The following is a 23,724-nucleotide window of genomic DNA, read 5'->3' as shown; positions in this document are numbered from 1 at the left end:
TCTTCCAGGGGTGCATTCTCTGAAGTTGTTTTGGCTGAAGAGAGGGCGAGTGGGAAACTCTTTGCAGTCAAATGCATTCCCAAGAAGGCACTGAAGGGAAAGGAAAGCAGCATAGAGAATGAAATTGCAGTGCTGAGAAAGTGAGTACCAGACCTTCATTTCTGCCCCTTTGCTTCAGCTAGACTCCTGCATCTGAGGAACAGTGGTTGACAAATGTGACTGAAAAGTTGCTCACCCCATCACAGGCAGACAAGATTGTGCAAATTTAAATGGTGCTGAAAATGTTTTGAGAAATGCTATTCTTTCATTTTAATGCAGCCACATAACTGCAAAATGGGAAAGGAGTGAGGCTAGAGTAAGTGTCAATGCCATAAAAAGACTTTATCCACTAAGAATGTCAGCAGTTGTGTCACAGGATTTGAGGAGAGCAGGAGCAGGGTTGTAATTTTTAAATGCTTAAAACAGTCTGTTTAATTGCTCCAAAATGATGACAGGCCATGGATTGGCATAGGAGATGGTGTTAACCCGTGCCATAAAGATGAGTGGTACCTCTGTACTTCTGGAAGGGACATGTGGGTTTTTCCCTTACTTTGGCTGGAATACATGGGTAAGAAAAAGGAATTTCACAATTGTTATGGAGTCATTGTAGTTATTAGAGGTTTGATCCTTACCTCTTCCTCATCTTATGCTCTGAAGGTGAGATTCATCTCACCTGACTTGAGACATTTGGATCTGAACTTATCACCCTTGACTTTCATTCTGGGAAACAGAAAGAGATTGATTACTTTAGGATTGATTCATGTAGTGTGTTTTAAACTTCTAAAAGTACCTTCTCATTGAGTTAAAGGTAGCACAGTTATACAGAACTGCTCTGCACTGGACTGGGACATTCTTATTCCTGCTGCACTTCCATCCCAAGTGGGACTTCTTGCCCCAGTGTTTGGTCATGTCAGAGGTGGTGGCTGATCATCTGGGCACCACGTGACAAAACAGATCCTAAAAACTAACTGGATAAAGAGCTCAGCCAGCCTAAGTCAAAGGAGCTGGCTCAAGGGCAAATTCAGACATCTCAGTTGGCAGAGGGGATCCTTTTCAGTGGAGAGACATAAATGGGGCTCCAAACAGCTACAACTATTTGTAGCAGTTCCTTCCTATTGCTGAGCCCACCTTGTGTCAGTACAAGGCAAACCCAGTGACAAAAGCAGCATGTTGTCTTGCTGTGTGGTGTTATTGAGGAGCTGTCATAAAACTCCACCACTGCCATGTCTGTAATCAGGCAATAATGGCCAATAACCACAGCTTGAAAGTTCCTGTGTTGATGAGTTTGTCCCCTGGTACTCCTCTGGGGTGTAAGGGGGAAAATATCCATGTGCAGTAAGAACTGACTTGCATCAGCCTTGATCCTGAACTGGCAGAGCAGAGAAATCATTCAGGTTATTTCTTGCTTCTGCATTGAGAAACATTTCTATTCCCTGCAAACAACTTCCTGAGAAAGCAGGAGGCAGCACCCAGGCTGTGCTATTCCAGCTGCAAGGGCAGGAGAGTGAGTGGGCAGAAAATGCCTCAATTTCATGCAATTAGATCTACTCAATCTCTTGTCCTGTGCACATTAGGACCTTAAAAGAAAATGCCCCTTTTTTATCTCCTGGTGTCGTCTACTAAGCTGTTGCTAATACAAACTTTGCCTGTCATTGTCTTTATCCTGAAAATAGACATCCTTTCTTGCAGATGCAGTATTGAATTTGTATGTGCCACCAAGGAAACAATTAGAAAATAACAAACTAAATTCTGCCTACAGCTGAGGAGAACGGATATCAACCTGTTCCTCTGTTTAATGAATTCTCTGCTTCAAAAGCTGTCAGTAAAAATAGATTTGAGAGTGGTTGAATGGATCCTGAGCAGCTGTTGCTAAGCTCCATCTAAGTGCCCTTGCTTTTGTTTCTTGTAGCTTAACACCGAGTGGGAATGGCTGGTTCTTGTGTTGTCTAATGAATGGGTGGGACCCCAGAGCCCTGGGCTTCCCTGCAGAGCTGTGAGGTGCCACAGCCTTAAATGTACCATGCACTGAACCACCTCATCTGGAGGATGTGCACAGAGGATGCCTGGCAGCACCAGCTGGTCCCTGTTCCCCGAGGGGAAGGTGTAGAGACACAGAGGATGGATGCAAAGCAGATAGAAATATGCACAGGTGTTGGTCCTGGTTTTGCATTGTGTCTTTTGAGGGTGCTTAAACTCTGATGGGATAAAAGTCCCAAAGACACCCTGCCTGGCTAGAATGAAGACAAACTCCTTGAGATCCTTCAGAGAATTCTATTTGAGATCCTTCAGAGAAGGATCTCTTGTCTTACACTGGACTTTCTCCTCCTATCTTCAATCATTAGAACTCGGTTTGCCTTCTGACAAGCTCTGTGCTTTCTGGCAGACCTCTGCCAAGTGTTGTGAAATGTGACAACTCTTCTTGAGTTGTGTATCAAATTGAGGTCTGGTAGGAAATCCCGAATCCCTGCAGCATCAGGCTGCTCTCAGGTGAGCTGCTCATGCCCCTGTATGTGGTGAGCAGGTGTTTAGGAATAGTCAGAGATTGTGCTGGCATGTCCAGGATCAATGCCCACAGTGTCCCAGATACTTTGTACCCTCATAAAAGTTCATGCCCCTGCCAGTCCTGCCAAATCATTCAGATCTGGCAGAATCAATATGGGAGAGGGTTTGAATGATGCTGTGTGTTGAAGCAATGTTTAGAGGAGCATTTTTTCCAGTCAGGATTAAAAGTCTGAGCATGGAGTACCAGTGATGACAACACGAATCCAGTGACTAAAAGCTTTGGGTCCCCTCTCAACTCTGCTGCTTTCCTTCTGTCACAGGAATTATTGGCTGTGAAACAGCCCTTATTGAAAAGGCTTTTGAATAAACAGTTTTACCTGCATTTGCTTTCCTGTCCTCTCCTGTGTCGGCAGAGTGGATGTGAGAGGGGAGGTTTCTGGGCCGGGCTCTTAGCGTGAAACCAAAACTTCTGTCAGTCCTTCTGTGTGTCTGGACTGAAAAGCTGTTGGGAGCATTAATCCAATATTCAGTGCAGCTAAGGTCAGTGGCTCCCATGAGAGGTACATGGAAGGTAGGAGATTTTATCTCTGTCTGTGGGCTTGGACGCTCGGGCTGCCAAAACAAAATGACACATTTCAGGAGCGATGTTCTGCGAACAGAGGAGCTGCCAGCCAACTGATCTGCATGTCTGTGAGAGTGCCAGAGTGAATCATGCATACTCCATAATTCTGTTTTTCCAGCCATGGCCAACAAATCTGTTCTTAAAAAAGAAAAAAGGCGGAAGAGCCGTTAAGTCAATATTTATGCCTAGCAACCTTAACGGGGCTCTTCCAATATGGACTCTTGTGTCCCATGGAAATCCATGGCAACATTCCCTGAAGACAAGGATGGGTGGGGACGGAGTGGGAAGGAGCTCGCTGGGAGAGACTGAGTCTGCAGTTAATCCAGGAGCCTGGGCCTGACAAAGCATTTAAGCATGTGCCTAATTTCAGGCAGTAATTCAGTGAAATTGGTGAGGAGGCTGAGCTCCCCTCGCTTGGATGTTTTAGAGAAGGGTGAGAATCCCACTGTGCTTGGTACCACGTCAAGAGGGGAGTTTTCTTTTTATCTTCAATTAAGACATTAGGACATGTGGAAAACATGCTTAGAATGTGTTTGAGGAAGAAAATGGGATCTCTAGAACAGGACAGTCACAGCTGCATTGACTGGCTGTGGGGAACAGCAGCACACAGTCACCTCTGTGTGACACGGCCTTTTTCTGAATTACAGGGGGGGAGAGTTTCATAACCTGCCCTGAAAGCAACTGTGTTCTGGTTTTGAGCAGAAAGAGAAATGCAATCCTTTCCATTGTTTGCTGTACAATAGAGGAAATTTCTTCCACTTATGGTAATTGTGCAGGTGTGAACACGCTGGAAGAGGAGTCCTCTGCTAGACGGGTTCTTGAAGGCAGTGCAGAGTGTGAAGAGTGGGACTGCAGAGAAGCAGCAGCCTGAGATTCTAGTTAAAGAGAGAGAGGAAAAAAAAAGCTTATAGGCCAGATAGATAAAAACATGCCTGATTTGCTTGTAAGGTTGGTTTTGGGTTGTTTTTTTTTTTTCCCTTTGGCTACACCACTATTTATCACAAGAAAGTCTCTGCTGCCTGGGTAATACCTGCCCAATTGGACAGACTCAGTGCTGAGTCAGAGCAAAGCAAGAGGAGGAACAATAAACTGTGTGCAGCCCTGCACCCAGGTTTATTGATTGCTTAATGGCAGTAATGTGCACATGTGTCTTGTTAAGCAATAATGTCTAGCTAGCAAATCATACTCTGCTTTAGCTAGTTTCTGCTGAACAGGGATTTAAAAAAAAAATTCTAAGCTATTTAGGTATCTCTTACCTTTCCCCCCACCTCTTTACTATCCTAGATCCTCTGGAAGAGGCATCATTAAATTCCTTATTACAAATCAAATCCATGCCTTACCGAGCTCTGAGGCTTTTTTTCCTGTTAAACAGAGTGAAATGTTCCCAGCAGGTCAGCTAAACTTCTGCCAGTGCCTTCCATCCCCTTTTCCTCAGGAGACAGGAGGTTCAGGCAGTGATTCATGCCCAGACACTGCCTCACTCCTTATATGCCTGCACCTACAACCAGGAGCTGCTGCTGGGATAGAGCAGGGAGAGAGGAGGGGAGGTGTCCTTCTGCAAAGCCTGGGAGGTCAGGGCTATACCCAAAGTAAAACTAAACAAAAAACAGCAATGAAAAGCTTTCCTGATGTGGATGGAATTGTGGGAGCTCCTGCTCTCCCATAAATCAGATGATGGTGAAAGGAGCCCCTTGCTCCATGCCAGGAGGGAAGGCTGCTCCTCATGTTAAAGATAACAAATGTGGAAAAATCACCCCTTCTCAAGATTTACATGAAGGCTGCAGGGGTAATTTAAAAATTGTACCTCTTTGGTCCTTTTCAGCAGCCCACTGACAAACTTCTTGTAAAACCTCTCTGTCCCAGATTCTTATCTCTGTTATGCCCCAGCCCTCCAGAGCTGACTCGATGGCCTCCAGGAAGAGGAATCCAAATTTAGTTTTGAAACCCATTAGTTACCTCTTATTAAACTCTTCTGTGCAATTTAACTCAGAATCAAAGGCTACATTAATTCTGAATAAAATTGGCCATGCAGAAGTTTAATGTGCCCTAACATAAATTCAGGCATTTAATTAATTCAGATGAATATTTCTGATTGACTTTGGGGGACAAATCCATCTATTCAAGCCATGATTTTGTTCAGGTCAAAAAGTACTGCCCTGGCAGGCCTGGGTGGTCCCACACTCCACTTTCCCAGTCTGGAGGCTCTCCTGGTGCCCACTGATGTTCTCCTATTGTTTTTCTGTCCAAGGCTACACAGCAGAGTACAGGGCCAGCTGAACTAAAGAGGAGACATTCAGATCCTGTGGTGGATAAGTGTTAACATAAAAGTGATGGTAATTAGATTGTGTAGCTGAGGAACAAAAAGCTGTGGAATTGACCCTTAAGGGGTTAATGACTAATTACCTCTTTGCACCCCAGCAGTAAGAGCTCTTTTTTCCTGTCAAGAAATAGATAGATGGATAGGAAATGAGAAACCAAAAAAAGCCACTTGACATGTCTGTCTGTCAGGTATCATAATTTCTCTGGTGCTTTGCTTATTCTATAGACAAAACAGGCTTGCTGCCTTTTTTTTTTTTTCCTGTTTTTCTCCTCTGTGAATAATGGTGAGAAGATCAGCTGCCTCAGCAAGAATTGAAGAGACAGCTGGTTGTTATATTAAGTAATCACTCTCTGAGAAAGCTTTTATGTAGATTTACTTGTTAAAACCTGGCTTGCTCATGCCACTGCAGTTGCTCTGGGGTGACAGAAGGCTGACTCTGCTCTCCCTGTGCTGCCATGCTCCAAGCTCTGCCAACTGCAAATCCAGGACATCCCAAAAACCTGCTCCTCAGTTAGGTCCTGCATCCCCAAGGATGGCTCAGGGTGCTGAGACACAGCCACCAGCTGGGGTGGGATAGCCACTGGTACCATTAATGATGTTGGTGTCACTGGTGTCAGTGTAGGGCCCTTCCAAGAATGTATTTGTTGGCATCATGTGTGGATTTGCTTCATCATTGCCCCCATAGATCTTTTTGGCTGATCTGGATGCCTGGAGGGACCCCCAGTGCCTGTCTGTGGAGCCTCCCTTACAGCTGTGCACTCCTGCAGAAATCCCTGCTAGGGAGGCAGGCAGGCTGGAAAGGAGCCAGGAGCTACAAAACTCGGGGTAGGGGGACAGTTGGGCATGCCTGGAGGCTGACATCAGCCTAAACCATGAGATCATCTCCTGGATCAAGGAGAGGCAGACTGGATGAATTGTCCTTCTCAGGTTTCAGGCAAAGGGGAATCTGACCCTCTAAATGTGGGTATGGCACAGGGCAGCTCTGCCTTGGCACTCACACTTGGCTCTCTGTTAAGCAAATAGTTTTGCTGCAAAGAATTCATCCCAGTGAAAAAAAAATGTGAAACATGAAACAAGGCTGACACCATTCTTCATCACTAAGATGCTGGAAACTTTGCAGGGGAAGACTTGCAGGCAGGGCTACCTGGATTGCATTTCATGCTAGATTAGATGTAAGCAGATATTGAGAAACAGATCAAGGCATCTTAAAAAATCCTTAAAATCCATTAAGTGGAAGAGAAAAATCTCCTCTGAAGTGGTAATCACAGAATCCTCTGTATCTTCTCTGGTCTTGCACAGTTCCATTCAGGTGCAGTGTGCTGGGTCAGGCTTCAGGGATGGTGTGTGGCATTTTCTGTGTCTCAGCCTGACCTCACACCTGCACTCCCAGACTGCTGTGTTCCTCCAAGAAGGTTACAGAGTGATAAGTCATTTCACTGTAATTGCTGGATGGTGACACAGCTGTCCTCTCTCCTGGGTGGTGGTGGTGGTGGTTTACCAGATCTCCCTGGCTGAACTATTGTCATCCAACGTCACCCCACACTGTGACTCATCTCAAAAAATGTCATATCCATGTTAGAAGGAGGACATGGAAGCACATTGTCACTCAGTGCTCCAACTTTTGAAATAATTCAAGGAAGTAACTGCTGATTTCTGAAAGAGTTCTAAGAAGGGTCCAAATTAGCAGAATGAGTTTTAGTTTAGAATGTCAGCCTTAGGTGGTGTCTGCTTCTGTGCCACAGAGAATCACAGAATATGCTGACCTGGAAGGGAGCCCACAAGGACCATTGAGTCCAACTGCTGGCTCTGTGCAGGACACCCCAAGAGTGACACCAGGTGCTTGAGAGCATTGCCTAAATGCTTCCTGAACTTTGGCAGGATTGGTGCTGTGACCCTTGCACAGGTGGAATAACAAAGCCAGGGTCCTCTCAGAGCTCCTAGCTGAAGAATGAGAATCTGTGACCTATTTTCCAGTATCTAATTCTCAGAAAGAAAGTTGTGACTGTGTTTCATGTCTGATTATATTGCCTTGTTTGTTACCTAAAAGGGAAGACTTGTTAAGATGCATAAAGTTTTTTTAATAAGATCTAAAAGTTTGATAAATGACTCAGCTTTAAATCTGGATTCATAAGGTCTGTTCACCCACTTATTTAAACCCAAGAGTTACCTCATTTGCAAGCACATGGCTTGGGTAGTAGGGACAGCATTTTCTCTAGTGCTTGCAGTTCAAAACTTCAAGGATGTCTTGGTGCATAAAAGCAGCTGAGGATGTACTCAATGTACTCCTGGGTGGCTTCATTAGGCAAAGTAGTTCCTCTTCTGTTTTTTCTCCCAAGACTCTTTATAGGTAATCTGGAATGTTTTGTCCAAAAATAAGGGGTTTGGTTTCTTTTCCATGGAAGTCATTTCTTCATTTGGAAGAAGTACAAAAGCTGTTTAAATGTCTCATGACATTAGGGAAGTGAAGATTGTTTAAATATTATCAACCTGTTGCATTTTGCCTCTATTCTCTATGTTTTTCTTGAAACATGAACTGGAAGAATTCAGTATTTGGTAATAAGCTGTTGTGATGTGCTGCTGGGAACCAGCTGGTTTCTAACCTCAGGGTAACCATATTTTGGTGATGGGTAAGTTTTTAGATGAGTAGTCCAAGCAACTCAATGGATAATCCTTTGTTTTACTTTCATGCTATTAAAATCCATATCAGTAACTCATAAAACACTGGACTATTGGAGTGGTGAAGCAGAGTTATCATTTGTGAAGCACTGCATAAAGAGAACAAGTAAGAATCATCTGGCCAGCTGGAAGCATCCTCCAGGTACACAGCTGCATCTAAGCTCAAACCTCACTTGCTATAGAAATCATTAAATATGCATTTCTAAGTGGATCAGAATGTACAGGGAGGATAAACAAGTATTCCAAAAGTGTCAGTTCAAGAAGGCAGAAACAGAAATCTTATCAGAAATGACAGTTTTCTGGAGTACTCCTTGTCCAAAGCAGTTTTTTGCTCTTAGTTGCATATTAAAAAGCTTTTTTGGCCTTCATTATTTGAAATTAGACAGTAATGTTATCAGTGGGCAGATTTTTCTGAGACTCCAGTGTGAATTTAAAACCACTCTGTTGGCAACTTTTACCTCCTGTTTTCATTTATTGAAGATGAATCACGATTAAATTTTGTGTCTCATTAAGGTAACAGTTCTAGGTGTCTTAAACCAGAGTTTGGCAGAAGGCAGCTGGTTCTGACTATAATAAAATAGGGAAATATTTGTACTCTGTCCCACGTTCTGCTGCATCAGGTTAAACCTGACAGCAACCTCTGTGTTTGGAATATATCCTAAATATCCTGATCTGACAGCTGCATAAATTAATTGCTCTTTGACCAACTAAGTCTGCAACTGTCAACTGTGACACACGTTTTTTTTCTTGCAATGCTTACTCATACAACACCTTGTTTGTGTTCAGTAAGAGTTTTTAAGGGAAAAAAAAGTAAAAAAAGAAATTTGTATGTACAGAATTTATCTTTTAACAAAGGCAGAAATATAAAACACTCATTTAGTCTGGGGGCTGCCCTGGTGGTCAGTTTGACCAAGGATATACTGATGATAATTTTATTCCATATTAAACATTAATTATATTTTTTAAATCAGAAATTCTATTTTTAAACTGTGTTTTATGTTCATAAGGCATTGGCTTAATCAGAATACATCTTTTTTATCCTGAATTAAGAGTGTCCCTAGTAAGGGGTTGTGTTTCTGCAACTATGGGACTTTAAGCCTACTAGTCAAATCAGTTTTCAAAATAAAGCCTAACATTTTCCTTGCTTGCATCCATGTTTCTACATCTCTGGCTATCTGAGGCACCTGGCTATACTGCCCAGGTCTTAAATCTCTCTAAGTGCAGAAACCTTTGGATTAGTTTTAATACTGACAATTTATATCAGTAAGTGGACTATGAAATCATTTCCCTAAGGATAGGTGACAGCCAGCTTTTACTCTGCCAGTTATTTCATCAAATGAAAATTATGGAGCATTACATTAAACAGGAATGCTTTTGCCTCCTTGACTTAATGTTTTTGTCCAGGAGAGTAGACATAGCTGAATTCAAGCCTTCTTTTGTTTAATAGGCTCTTCTTTGCAATCATTTAAACATATAAATAGCAGAATCTCTTTCTTTTTCTTAAAAGTTTGTTCAATAACTTTGAGAAGGGATATTGGTAGGAAGCTTTTGCAAATAATCTAAAATGTATCACAGGTCTATATGGTACCAAAACAACCAACTGACAAATAAGCAGCAGTGAACTGTGCCAGACACATTTCTGCACACCACCAGTGTCACCTTCTGAGTTTAGCCCAAATTTCTATATATAATCTGTTTGCTTCCCACCAAATAAAATAACAACCTGCTTCAAATATCTTCATACCTTTGGGATATCTCCTGTCTTGGCTGATGCACCAGGGATTAAACTACGACCTTTTTGGACTCACACCTACATTTCTTTACAGCTAAGCAGCCATTCCCTGCAGGCCCCTGGAATGGATTCAGTGGTGGACTGGGCTCTGAGTGCAATAGTTAACTCATGATGAAATAGTGGTTTGAAAAGTCCTTGTGCTGAAATACTCTTTTGAAAAGTCCACATCGGCGTGGGGCTGTTTCTCAGCTGTTTAATTTTTTTTCCCCTCCACCAAAAGCAGAGGAATTCTCATGCAGCAGTAGCATTTGGCATAATATGTTTTGTCAAGAAACCTTTCTCCAGACCAAAGCAATCTGGTCACTCCCATGTCTGCTGTAAAATTGATAATTAGAAGAGAAAACAGCGGCTGTTCACAGCTTTGCTTTTCAAGAGGGTAATGGGGGATTTCTAACTGAAAACAAAGACAAAAGGACTTTTGCAGTGTTTTATATATGCTCTCTTTTGCAAACCATGACAAATATATGGATATGACATCCAAAAAATGCAGCATTTATATAGAAATTCTAGTTCTCCCCTTTCTATGTTGCAGCAATAGTAATGGCTGGCTGATTTATATTTACAGCAAGGGGGTTGGTGGGAGGGAAGCAGAAAATTTTTATGAACTTTGAAACTTTTCCTTCTGTGTTTTTTATGTGTTCCTGGGGAAATTGCTGTTGAGTGAAACTCCTGCATGTCCCACAGGGCTTATGTCTTGGAGGAATCATCCTTGCCATTTATGGTGTCCAACACACACGTCCCAGCCATGTAGCAGCAGCATGGGCAAACGAGCACTCGTCATTAACAAACAGACATGGGTAATATGATCTCATGCTATTCTGGTCAATAGGAAAATTCAAAGTCGTTGAACTTGGTTACATGACTCCTCGAGGCTCCCTTGAGAATCTTGGCCCAAAGCAAAAGGGGAAAGAAAGCCTGAGCTGAGGTCACCCATGTGGATTGCAGGGCTTTGTCTTGTGTGGTTGTGCAGCGTGGGCCCAGGGCTTTACACACAGCAGACCTGCTGCACAGCCTGGACTGCTCCTCAGTGCCTCCTGACTGATACACCGAAGGAAAGGGGCACAGCCATGTGGGGATTTACTGTTCCAAAGGTGGTTGTTCCTTTTCATGTCCTCCTTACTCAGGCTTGGCTGAGCCCACGCAGGATCCTGGCTTTCCCACTGAGAGCTCTGTGCCATCTCTGGATTAGGGCTGGGAACAGTGGGTGCTCTCTGGTGCTGCTGCTGATTTCAGCTGCTGAGGCTGAGGCCAAACCTCAGCCTGCAGAGAGAGGATCTGCCAGGGACTGGCCATGTCCCCTCTCCTCCCTCCATGTAGCCACAGAACTGGAACAAGGGAATCCAAAGGGTTGCTCCTGTGAGAGGGTGAGAAACATGGTCTGTGTCTTACCTAGTGGGGCTTGCTCCTGCTGGTGTCATTAAGTTGTTTTTCCTTCTAGAAACTGAAAGACCAGACAAGAGTTCATCACCAAACCTCACCCTGAAAGGATTGGGCTGGCACATAGAGATTTTCTCCCCTCTTTTCTCTGATTTTACTATTAGGATGCTGAATTGCTGACTTTGTTTAAAATTCCTCCTACCATTGGAAGCATATGTTTCTGATTTTCTTTCTTATGATGACGTAGTTTGCACTCTTATCCAAGAGCTGTTTTCTTAATAGGACCAACTATATTTGGAATCACTCTGAATTGCTCTTGAAATGGAAGATTGATGTCAATATTTCTGGCAGTCTTTCACTGTATTTCTTTCCCCCTAGTTGAGCATTAAATGACTATTCAAGCTGGAACACCTACACCATTTTATTTTAACATAATTAGATTTGTTTGATTTTAGTGCTGTGTATACTCCTAGAGTAGCTGATACAGGTAAACTTATCAGTGGGATGGTTTGGGGAGGATTTAGTAAATAACAGAAAGAGGATGACAGCAAGTGTAGAGGGTTGTGCTTTGCATCAGTTAACATGCAGGGAATTCTTACAGGTTTTAAAGATGTGATCCTGTGTTGACACTGTCACATCTGTATCTCAAGCACACTTGAGTGGCATTTTTAAAAGTATCTGCACAGGACAGGGATGTGGATCCCACTGAAATCCTCTATCTAGAGGACATTAGAAGACCTCATGGATTTTATTAGTCAGCTATATAATTTCCTGTGTCATGATTATGCCTACAGCATCCATGTGGGAGATGATTGTTCTCAGGTCATAGGTAATCCATCATGGTTCTCCCAGTCCTGAACAACAAACCAAGAAATGTCAGTCCTGAGAGGGAGCACTCAGCTCAGTGCTGATCTGGGCCTTGAACCATCTTGGAGACCTCCTTAAGGCTGTCTTGTGAAAAAGCAACAGGCCTTTTTCAAGGAAAAAATCAGTACCCAAACTGCCCAAAAATTCAGGCTCATTTTGGACTACACTTTGCGTTTCAGCACCTTTAAACTCTGTGTTTGATTCTAGAAGGAGAAAGTCACTCACCTGATCTGACTCACTGCAGCAAGTGGGCTGTCTCATTTCATCTGTTTATGCTACACAGATCTTGGTAACTGGATTTGACTCATGGCTAGTAAGGTAGCCAGGCTTCGTGGGAGTCTCCTGCTTCTACCCTAGAACTGCAAAAGGATCCCAAATACTCCTTCCAAAAAATATACTCTATTATTCTCATTTGCCTGGGAACTTGTCAGGGTTTGACTTCTGTTTACTTGTGGGTGTATTTCTCAATAATATATTATATATAGTATATATTTCTCAATAGTATATTATATATAGATATATAATATTATATTATATTATATATAGATATATAATATTATATATAGATATATATATCAATATATCTCATGTTTCTTTACTCTTCTGCCTATATAGGTCCTTGTCTAATGGAATCTCCGTTTTTACTATGCAGAATTGAGTGCAGGGTTCTTCTTTATAGACATTCTTGGGTACTTGGAGAATGTTTTGAACATTCCTCATGCCTACTCTGTAACTGGAAATGTTCCTATGGCATGCTGGGATTTATGGGGAGCATGAAAGGAGAAAAAACAAAGCATTTTTAGAGTGAGATAATCCTGAAAAGAGGGCTTGATTTGGCAATAATTCCTGGTGATAATCCAGATTTTGTCTTCATTTGTTTAATCCATTTATTCCACTCATAAGTTTTGGTTAATTGAGGGGTAGATTTTAGGAGCACACTGATGTTGTGTGGGTGAGACACAGCAGGGACACATAGCCAAGGACATGAAATACATGGAAATGAGGCAAAAGGAGGGGTTTTGGTGGGGGAATCAGCGCTCTGATTGCTGTGGGTGATTTGTATCTTGTTTTTAGGAAAATGAAAGAGCAGAAGCCCAAGAGCTTATTCTGGAAATGGCTTTATAATAATGGTTTTCAGCCTTTTGAATAGACAGGTACTTAATTTTTTTTTCCAGTAGCAGAGCCAGCTCCTCCACAGCAATTTAATTTGAAACTCCTGAATGATGGATTTACTTTTTTAGTTATCCTTTACAGACCCTGTGAATCCCACAGGTTCTGGGTGGAAACCACCATGCTGTAGCGTGGAGGAATGAAAAAAACCCCTCTAAATAAAAGAACAGGAGAAAGCAGAAGCTAACTGTGGCATGTTAAAGCACCTCCATAGCAATGCCATAGTGAAGGAGTTAGTACTGGATATGGTTTTCAGGAAATCCCTGTATATTAACTTTTCTTTCCAATAAGTACTTGAGCTCACATCACTTTTAACTGGCCTCACAGGAGTCTCAGCCAGTCCTTGCCCATTCCTGTGCTGTGGCCACTCTACAAGGGAGAAGATGGTGTTAAAGGATTTGGTGCCACTGAGAATGTTGGTGTCTGTGGTTTTGTGCTTGGTCCTGGCCATGGTTTCCCTTCTCCAAAGTGGAGCAAGAAGCTCAGAAAATATTTTTTTTCTGAGCCTATTCCAGACTAAACTTTTCATTTGAGGGTCCTGAAAGACCATCTCTTCTCCAAGACTCCTCCTGAAGCCACGTGTCCATCAGGGTTGGTTGGGTGGTAGCATAGCCACACTGAAATAACATTTTTGAAGAAAAATCATAACCATTACTGAGTTATATAAATATCAGCACTTGGCACTGTTGTACAAAGCCAAAAGTATTGCTGGGAGAAAGCAGTGAGTTAAAAACTGCTTTGCAGTGCTGTGCTTCTCCTTGCATTAAAAATAAAGTGGAACATCGTGAGCAGTTGGTCATGCTGTTTTGTAAACAATTTTCCTCACATTTTCTCCTCTTTGCTTTTGATAATGGTGAAGAATTGTACTGCTGATGAAAGAAGCTGCATTGGGGTCTGCTGTGGCGGGACCTGAAGTTTTCCATAGCTCTGCTAATAGGAGTTACTGACCTGTAACAGACCAAAAATGCTCCTTGCTTGGGATCATTACAGTTGCAGTAATCCCCCCTTCTCTTGGAGGTACAACACTCACACTTCACTCTAAATAGAAAATATATTTAAGCATGACACATGGCTACATGGATGCTTTTGAGATTGAGTAATCCAGGAGAAAGTGGGAATGGAGAAGGAATAGAGCAAGATAAGGTTCAAGAAAACACTTTCTCCAGCTTGGATGCTGAAGAGGTTCCCAAACAGTTAATTCCTGCTGCATATTTTTGCACTTCTCACTTAAAATAGAAAAAAATCTGAAAGTGATCACAAATGCCAAGGATTTGAACAGGAACTGTGAACCCCCTTGCAAACTTACAGAATGTTTAAATTTGCCTTTAGTATTTCATGGACAGAGGAGTTTTGCAGGTAAGCTCTGAAAAAGCCAAGTAAAAGGGATGTGCCAGATCATCCTTGCACTCAAGGAAGCCATTTCCAAATCTTGTCAGAGGTGCACCCATGTGTTCGAGACTCATGGCCAGAAGTAAAGCTGTGGTCATGGCTGAAGAAAGATTTGCACAAGAGCTTGAACTTCCCCAGCATTTATTGCTGGAGTCAAAACAAAGTTTAACAGGGATCAAGGAGCCCTCAGGCTGCAGAACAGAGGGGACTCAGGTGTCTGTACCACCAGGTCTGTTTTGCCACGTGTGCATGATGCAGGGATGGCAAATCTGCTGCTGGACTGAGCTCCTCCTGTCCTCCTGCTCTGCAGGGAGATGCCCAGGAGGATCTGTGCGGATCCAAGGCAGTGAGGTTTGTGTGTGAGGCACGGTGTGCTCCGTGTGTTACAAAATAGATTTGTCTGTAAATGGTGATGACCTTTACTGTGCTTCGGTCTGCTTGAAAAGAAAGCTCTGAGGAGACATCCTCCACCGAGGAGACAACACTGTGATTTCTGTAATCTGCCTGTGGTATTTCTGACTTAGGAAAGGCTAAGCCATTTCACAGCTGTCTCTGCCCACCAGTTACCTTAACACCTTCTTTCCCAGTCTCTGGCTGGCAATTCTTCTCTAACTCAGATTATTTCAGTAGGATTGGGTGTGTTGTCCCATGAAGAACTGCAGTATTTTTGCATGCCTTTGGTGGAGTTAATGGTGTTCTTCACACAACTGATTTGTCCACTATAAACTGAAAAGCCACATGCAAGCTGTCATTGATCACCATCCCTGGAAATGTTCAAAACCATAAAAATATGGCACTTGAGGACATGGGTTAGTGATGAACATGGCTGATAGTTGGACTTGGTGATCCTAGAGGTCTTGTCCATAATGATTCCAGGATTGTGTGACATGATGGGCATTGTGGTATGGACCATATTCTAAACCTATTTGTGTGTGCATTTCTTAGCCTCAAAGGAGTATCTTTAAGCATTATAGTTCACAGCTATCTCTCACCATGGTATCTTGGCACTGTGTCTGCAACACTGCAAACAATGAAGTACCAAAAAATCCTTCTCTGCCAGTGAAGAGATGGAAGTGTTTTACCAATGCCTGTGAAAAAAGCATCGATGAAGAAACAGGTCTTTTAGCAAATCTGATGGTGGCAACAACACAGGTATTGCTAGAAGTCCTTTGGGTTGTGGTGGTGATTGAGGGCCCACCCTGGACTAATGTCCTTTAATAGTATTTCCTATAGAAAAACCCCATTACTTTGCCCAAACACGTGCTGTGTGTCCTGCTCACCTGCAGAAAGCTCTTCCAGGGTGCTGGGTCATCCATTGAGATATCCTTTATCTCTTCTCTTTGCACCTTTTGGGTCCGACTGCAATCGCTGAAACAACTGAGTCTGGTAGAAAGGCAAATTCTCCCTGGGATAGGATAAGCTTAACTCAGTGTATGAATTCCTTAGATTAGTACTAGAACCTGTTCTTGGATGCCCTAGAGAGCAGGGGACCAGCACAGGCTGAAATGCTGTGGTGAGAGGCAGCACACAGATGTTTGATCGACCCACGGTGGGAATGAAACCGGGCACTGAGCCCAGTTTCTTGTGAGCTCTTTGCTCAGATGGGCAAGGCAAATATGCTCACCTGGAGTCAAGGTGGGGACACCAAGTCTTTTTGTTTCCTTTCTGGGAGCTGGAAATGGTCCCACCTTGCTCAAGACATCACTGCAGTAGGATGCCTGCCCTCAAATGGTTAAGTGCTGATGCTTGTCTGAATTATTTCCTGCTTCTTGGGAATGTATTAAGCACTAAATGATGCATGAGCACCTTGGAGGGAGGTGTTACATTCTGTATGAAACTGTACACAGAATATTTATTTTTCACTGATGATTTTATTCTGGTTTCAGGATAACTTGACATGCTAAGCAGGCCCTGAAGCAAGGCAGTAATTTGCGTTCCTCTAAACAAACACGTCCTCTAATTGCTGTTTTAGAGGTGGTATCACATAGGAAGAAGCAATAGAAAATAATTTTATAGGGTGGGACACATGTTAAACTGGCACTGGCATGAAAAAAATGTCCTGAAATTGTAACAGCTTGTCTTTATACTTGGCATGCTGCTTTGCTTGCCCTGAATTTAGTAAGACCTTGGGTGTGATATTTCCTAGGAAAGATCCTTATCTCAGGGATCAGTGTCTGCCCAAATTGCAAAAATGGTGTTTTGCTCATCAGTTGGCCTCTGCTTTATGATTTTTGCTTTTATTATTTACTTTTTCCCATGCATATTTTAGCAGGTGAGCACTTGTAATGTCATCTGGGGATTGAACAGGGCTCTCCTGTCAAGGTAAAAACAGGGGACCCTACAGCCTAAACTGGAACATCCCATCTCTGCAGGAGGGATGGTAACACCATCCTGAAAACCACACATGAGGTACAGAGGGAGATCCAGATCAGGCAGTCATTAGAGTTTTACCTTGGGGAATGTGCAATCAAGACAAGCCAAAATCTCTTCGTAATTTAGATTGCAGTCAGCTTTAATTATGAAACTTCTGATTCTCTCTCCTTCCCCTGGTCACAGTTTACAAAATGTAATTGGCCTCAAAGATGACATATTTATTTTCAAATAGGCTGTTTTGATTTCTGCAGTGTGAGATGGAAGTGAAGCCAATCTGGATTCAGTGTCAGACCAGCAGACAAGTTGGCATTTGCTAAACACTTGTGTGTGTTCTTCTGAAGCTCTCCTCCCCTACCTTTGCCATGCCACCAGCAGGGATGCTGAGTGAGTTACAGACCCTGGGCAACAGCATTCTCTGCTCTTCTGTGTGGGGGATAATAACCACAGCAGCTTCAATTTGAGCTCACTTTTTTACTCCATGTGTTGACTACTTGAGTTAGAAGGTCTCCCTTTCAGCATGTTTGAGATTATGGCTTTAATTACTCTGTATAATTTATTAAGTGTCTCTTAAGAATTTCCCAAATGTTCTTTATGCTTTAATTTTTAAAAAAAAATCTGAAACAATTTAGTCAAAAGTTGGCTATATAATTAAATGAAATTTCCTTCTAGTTATCTAGGTTAAGGCTGTATTCCTTCTATTTGTATGGACCTTTTCAGTCAGTTCTGTTATGCATTTTGGGTACATAAACCCCTCTTCCTCACACTCTGAAAGGAAAATAACCTGCCTGAAGGAAGCAACCATTACACAACATCCCAACATACATGATCTCCACAGTCCATACTAGTAACAGAGAGAGAATAAAGATTTCATTTGAAGTCCATGTCATCTGATTTGTTCTTCCATGTTTTAACAAAACATCGGAATGTCACCCCTGACTGCAGCCACAACATCCTGGCAACACACCCAGGAATGGGCCAAACACAGCAACACTTGAGGTACCAACCTAGACAGACACCCAGCAAAGAGCACAGGAATATAAAGAGCAGAGAAAATGGGGAAAAAAGCCATTTTCAGCTATACTGCACTGTATGGATCAGTACAGATCACCACCAGAAACCTGTTAGCATTTCAGAAAACAAACACTTGCTTAAACCATTTCCTTCCATTAGAATTCAGTCAGAGGCTTCTTTGTTCAGGGCTTTCCAAGCTGATTATTTATTCTTCATCAGAAAATATTTTAGTTTCCTCAGAGGAAACTGCAGCATGCTTTGGCTAGCAGTAGCTTGAGTTTGCACAGTACAAGATTGCTGCAATAATGTCAATAAATGGGGACTTTCAACAAATGCTCTTTCCCTTTTCTAAGTGGGGTTGCTTGTGATAGGGCAGGAACTGTGTGCAGGCGGAGCTGTTGTTTGTATGAATGTCATGCCCAGCTGAGTTTACATATTTGATATGATCCTGCCTGACTCCAAGGAGATAAATTAAATTAGGTTCTCAGAAGGGAAGTAATTAGACCATGAAACAATAGCAAAGATAAGGCACTATGGGAGAAAATGTCCTCGAATAAACAGGGAGTAGAGGGGACTCTTAGTGGAGAAATACACATTTCCTCAGCTCTCAGGAGATGGGCAAAGCTAAGATTTCTCAAAATTAAAAGGAGTTCCAAAAAGGCTGCTGCAGATCTGATAACCCTGGCTTTGGGGTGAGCACAGGATAGTTGGGGAATGGTGCTGTCAAGGAATCTCCATCAGAAGCAGGCACTGGGAGGAAGGTTTTCAAGGTGGGTGGGCTCCAGGTTTCAACCTGTTCTCTTGCTTGTCACAGAGCTGTTGAGAAATAAGTAGTGTTTCCCACACTCAGTGTCTACAGGAAAAAAAAAAGGCTGAGAGGTGCCAGAAGTGGAAGACCATTTGTGTGAAGGTGTCAGGAAAACAAGGAATCTGCACTCTGGAGTTATGGGGCAAGAGGGTTTAGCCAACAACCTTCAACCCAGAGAGAGGTGAGAGAAGTGAAAGAATTGTTTGGCAAAATGTCCTGGTTGTTGGCATGAATTTATTTCTTCTAAAGTGGAATAGATTCCCAGGCCTGAAATCTGCCTTTGTAGTCACTGAGACAACAGATTTTTTTTATTATTTTTGCTGACCTTTAGTTAAACAAATAATAAATGCTGCGACAAGGAAGTATTGTATCACCTTCCTTTTAAATGATCTGATAGAATACTTTGTTTGGAGAATTGAGCTCTAAAACTTTTCCTAGCTGCAGTAGTTTTACATTTGTTTAATTTTTTTTACTTCACCAAGGTTGTTTCTGAAACAAAATCTGACTGGATGTAATCAGTGATGAGATTGAGCAGCTTGCAAACAGTGCCAGTGGGATTCTTGAAGTTTTTTTATGTGGATCAGCCAGAGGATCTGGAAGCTTATGATTATGAGAAGTAAAGGCATATTTTCTGTTAAAATGTCTTAAAATAGCTGTTGTACCATCTTATCAGGTTTATGTGAGCCATGGATCCCTATCCCCAGAGAAGGATATTGCTTGGTTTTTCATTGGATGAAAGATGGTGTGACCATTGGCACTACACATGGGAGGGATCCTCTTTATCTGCCAGTGTACTTGATCATACTGAATCCTTAGAAATTATTTCAAATATACTTAATGCTTAAAAAATGCATTGGTATTGGAAAATATGTAACAGTCCCCATTTCAAGGGGGTCACCTGGACATCATAGGTTTCTGTGTTAGAAATCCATGAGTATTTGACCAAAAAAGTCAGGTTGTGAGTTTTCTTGAGATGGGAGCAGGTGGTTCTGCTGAGGGACAGGGAAGTGGAGCCTTCTTCATCAGCTCTGGACCATGATTTGAAGCTCAGTGAGTGAACTGGCCTCTTGATTTCAGCTGCTGGCCTCACTCCCTGCTGTGGGTGGACATTTCACCCTCAACACCACCCAGCCTGTTTATAAAATGATGAAAAGTAAATCCTGTTTGGAAAGGAGGATTAATGTAGTCAAGGGATTGCTGTGAGCAGAGAGAGTGTGCACATATCCATCTTGTTTCATACTGCAAACCATCACCACAAAGTCTGAGTAATGCACCAACTGGATGAGGGATTGCCAGTTTCTGGCAAATTCAGCAGAGGTATTAATCACTTTGTTTTTGGGGTTATAAAACACAGGTCATGCACATACCTGCTTGAAGTTTGGTAGCTAATTTTAGATTTCTCTGTTTGAATTTCAGATTCCTCTGTTCTTTTTAGTATTTTTGTGGGCCACTGGGCAAACAAGGAGAAGTTTTAGTCCTGGAAGAGGTTAGCAGTATTTGATGGAGAGTTATGTTCTAGCTTTTTTCTGACCATCTTTAGAAATGCTTTTCACAGCAGACATGCACCCAGGTGAAGTCTAGGACTAGGAAGGATCTTGCACAGGGGTGGGTTCACCCTGGGGGGCAGCTGACAGTGATTTCAGAAGGCAGATTCCTTCCTTGGGGTTTCTGCAAGGATGGGGAGGTTTTCAAGGAGCTGTGCTCTTGGCCTGCTGGGTCAGCACATCCTCAGGCTGCTCTGCTCAGGCCCTGTTCCCAGCAGGCAAATCCCTCTCAGTGGGTGCTGAGAGAGGTCTCACTCCCTTCTCAGGCTGAAGTCCCTTCCCTGGGTGAATTTTTTCCACTTTTAGGGGCCACTTTTACTTTAATCTACTGAAAGCTGAGTTCCTCTGGGCCATTAGGCATCTGTGTTCTTCCTCCCAAGAGGACAGTTATTTTGGCAAAAAAAAAGAGATGGAAGTTGTTTATCTGCAGAGCTCTTTGGCCAAGTCCCACCTTCAAATTGTAGAATTGTTATTTGGAAGGAAAAGGAAACCCTGAGAGCCAGGTTAGGATGCAGATTGCCTTCATGTGTTCCAAGGCCTGAGGAAATGGTCTGCAGAGGGAGCTGGGAGCTGAGAGCAGCCCTCCAGAAAGTCAGAATGTTGGATGGAGATATGCACAGAAATAGGCAAAGGCAGTGCTGGAGCTCCTGTCCCACTCTGGAGCTCAGAGTGCCCCTCTGGGCACTGCCTCAGCAGCCTCTGCTCACCCAGGAGCCCTGCTGTCCTTGCTGGAGGTGGGTATCCAGCTGAGAGGGGCTTCCTGCTTGTGGCTGTGCACTCCCTTCCTTTGGAGACTCCTGGCAGCTCACAGGTCCCATTAAGCTGCTGGCTTTACTGCCTGCCACCAGGCTACAGAGCTCTTGCTCTGAGGTGTTTCCACCCTTCCCAGTGACAGTGGCACCAGGAGTGCAGGATTCAAGGGTCAGGGGGAGCAATAGATAAGGTGGGAATGGGCTAAGAAGGTCCTTAAAACCACATATGGAAGTCTCATGGCCAGAGAGAACAGGCAATGAACAGTGCAGAGATGTGCCCAGTGAAAAACACAGGGTGGGAAATGTGCTCTGCAGCAGCATGAGGGAATGCAAAAGGCCAGAGAGGAAGAGATTGCAGTAACTGAGACTGCATGTTTGTGACTCTTCCCTTCTCCTTATTTGATTCCTGATTGCTCCCCTGAGCAGGGTCTCCCAGACAGCACAAATGGAGACACAGCTCTTTGTAAACTGTGACCTGCTGCCACCACACAGCAGGGCTGGTGCAAGCAGCAGCCACAGAGATGACTTGTGTGTGTGAGACAGCTGGCACAGGGAGGAAAAGAGTTTTCCACCTTCAGGTGGGCTTCTGACAAAGAGTAAATGGATGGGGGGGAAGCAGCTCAAAGCAGAGGAGAAAATAAGACATAGAAACAAAACCAGAAATGCAGACAAAGCAGGAGACAGTGAGTAACAATTAGGCTAATGTGAGATTAAGTGTTTTAACTATTCACGCTGTATGATCAAGTACTGTGAGATTTGACAACTCTGGTTATCTACTCAGAAGTGTATTTATGTCTGTCAAAAGCAAAATGACATTTTAGAAACAGAGGCTCACCTGCCCCACCTGTATCTGGTATGGAGCTTGCAAAGCATAGCTCAGCAGCCTGTTAATCCAAATGGTAACAGTGAATTTGTCTGAACTGAGCACATGCATGACTGATGCAAGAGGAACTGCTCACGTTTTGTACCTTGGATTTCAACAGTGTGACTTGGCTGGAATTACAGGCCTGGTTTGAGGTCACTGAAACCTGTCTGCCCCCTGGGGAGTCTGCTTGCCTCCTTCATTGTGGTGTCACCAGAACCAGCTCAGAGCTCTGACACCAGCCTTGTGTGGAGCAGCTCAGGTGTGAACAGAGACACGAGGTTTGATTGTCTTATCCTCTGAGTATCTGCAGGTGTGAGTCCTTGGAGTAAGAACTGACATTTTCCTGCCCATCCCAAATGACTGCTTCCACTTGGTTATCCCTCTCAGAAAGACAAATAGGGTGTCACAGGGACATTCCTTGGTGTCTGGTGTCTCTGGAGGTTTCTGGCTGGTGTCTTGGCAGTCAGTTTGCACCTCTCAGTGTGCCCAGTAGTTGGCATGAAGCCACACACAGAAGCCCAAATGTATTTTGGGCATATGGATTCATGTTTGTTTTCTCCTAAACATTTCCACAGTATTTTTCACAGTGTTTGCTGGTAGCTGGTGCCAGCCAGAACATGTTTCCAAGCTAACTCCAGCCCCCTTGGAAATCCTCAAAAATTTCTTAAACAAATTCCATTGGCTTTGCAAACTGCAGCTTTCATTCCTAGGTCAAAGGTGGATCTTTTTTAAGGGTGAAAACAGCATTTCCAGTCATACTTCAGAGCTGTGTGAGTGGGGAGAAATGTACACTTTTCTGTGTGCTTGGTTTTAAGTTCATGATTTCATAATGAAAAATGGCTGAAGTTAGAAGGTTAATGGAAACTCAGAGCCACAGCATTAACTCAGCAGGTAACTTCCTCTCTCTTACTGTCCTATTGAGAGCACACAAATGCCCTCCTGGCTGGAGGAAATAATTATTTGCATCAAATTTGTTGTTATTTTAAAATCCCACCAGAACACAGAGTAACCTGATAATGCAGTAATTCACAAGTTGAAGTGTAACTAGATGGATAGAGCAATAAAACAGGGCAAAAAAGACTAGGACAGGATGCTGGTCAGGTTGGTACTCTGATGCAGTTTGGATTTGAACTTCAAGGGCCACTGTGCAGGAAAGTGTGACACATGAGAAGACACATAATTGATAAGGACCTGTGCAATTCTAGGTTTTAATCTAAAGCACAAATTAGGGATTGTATAGGAACATCTGTGCCTGCATTTGTGTTGCATTCAGAATTGAGACATTCTGTAAATTTTATTCCAAATCCAGCTCTTGAGAGATCACCAGATCACAGATGATAAACCCGTGAGAATGTGTACATTCATCTAGAAATGAACTTCCAACCTCATCAGTTTGTGATGCTAATCACATCACCAACTACTTTCCCAGCATTTTCTATTTGTTGTGCTCAGCATCTAGGAAGCACTGATACACTTGCAATTTGTGACAAGGCACTGGATTTATTGATGCCACATAAAGCTGAGGTAATGATAAAAGAGAGGGCTGATGACTGTTTCATGATGTATCATAAATGAATGCATGACTCCAGTTAAGCAGACAATAGGCAGGAGTGAATG

General features: G+C 43.0%; 1 protein-coding gene across 2 annotated transcripts in view; it reads left to right on the top strand.

Moving 5' to 3' along the window:
• Positions 1-23,724, top strand: part of CAMK1D (calcium/calmodulin dependent protein kinase ID) — a 217,509-nt gene that overhangs the window by 92,789 nt on the left and 100,996 nt on the right. Inside the window, exon 2 of one of the 2 annotated variants that reach the window (XM_059847498.1) lies at positions 9-140. The exons of the other annotated variant lie outside the window; for it this stretch is intronic. Coding sequence (XP_059703481.1) covers positions 9-140 — 132 coding nt within the window. The remainder of the gene's footprint in view (positions 1-8; positions 141-23,724) is intronic. 2 annotated transcript variants of the gene reach the window in all.

The sequence above is a fragment of the Haemorhous mexicanus genome, chromosome 5, assembly GCF_027477595.1.
Source record: "Haemorhous mexicanus isolate bHaeMex1 chromosome 5, bHaeMex1.pri, whole genome shotgun sequence".
Taxonomy (NCBI): Eukaryota; Metazoa; Chordata; class Aves; order Passeriformes; family Fringillidae; genus Haemorhous; species Haemorhous mexicanus.
The sequence above is the reverse complement of the archived record's forward strand: the minus strand, read 5'-3'. Positions and strand labels throughout refer to the sequence as shown.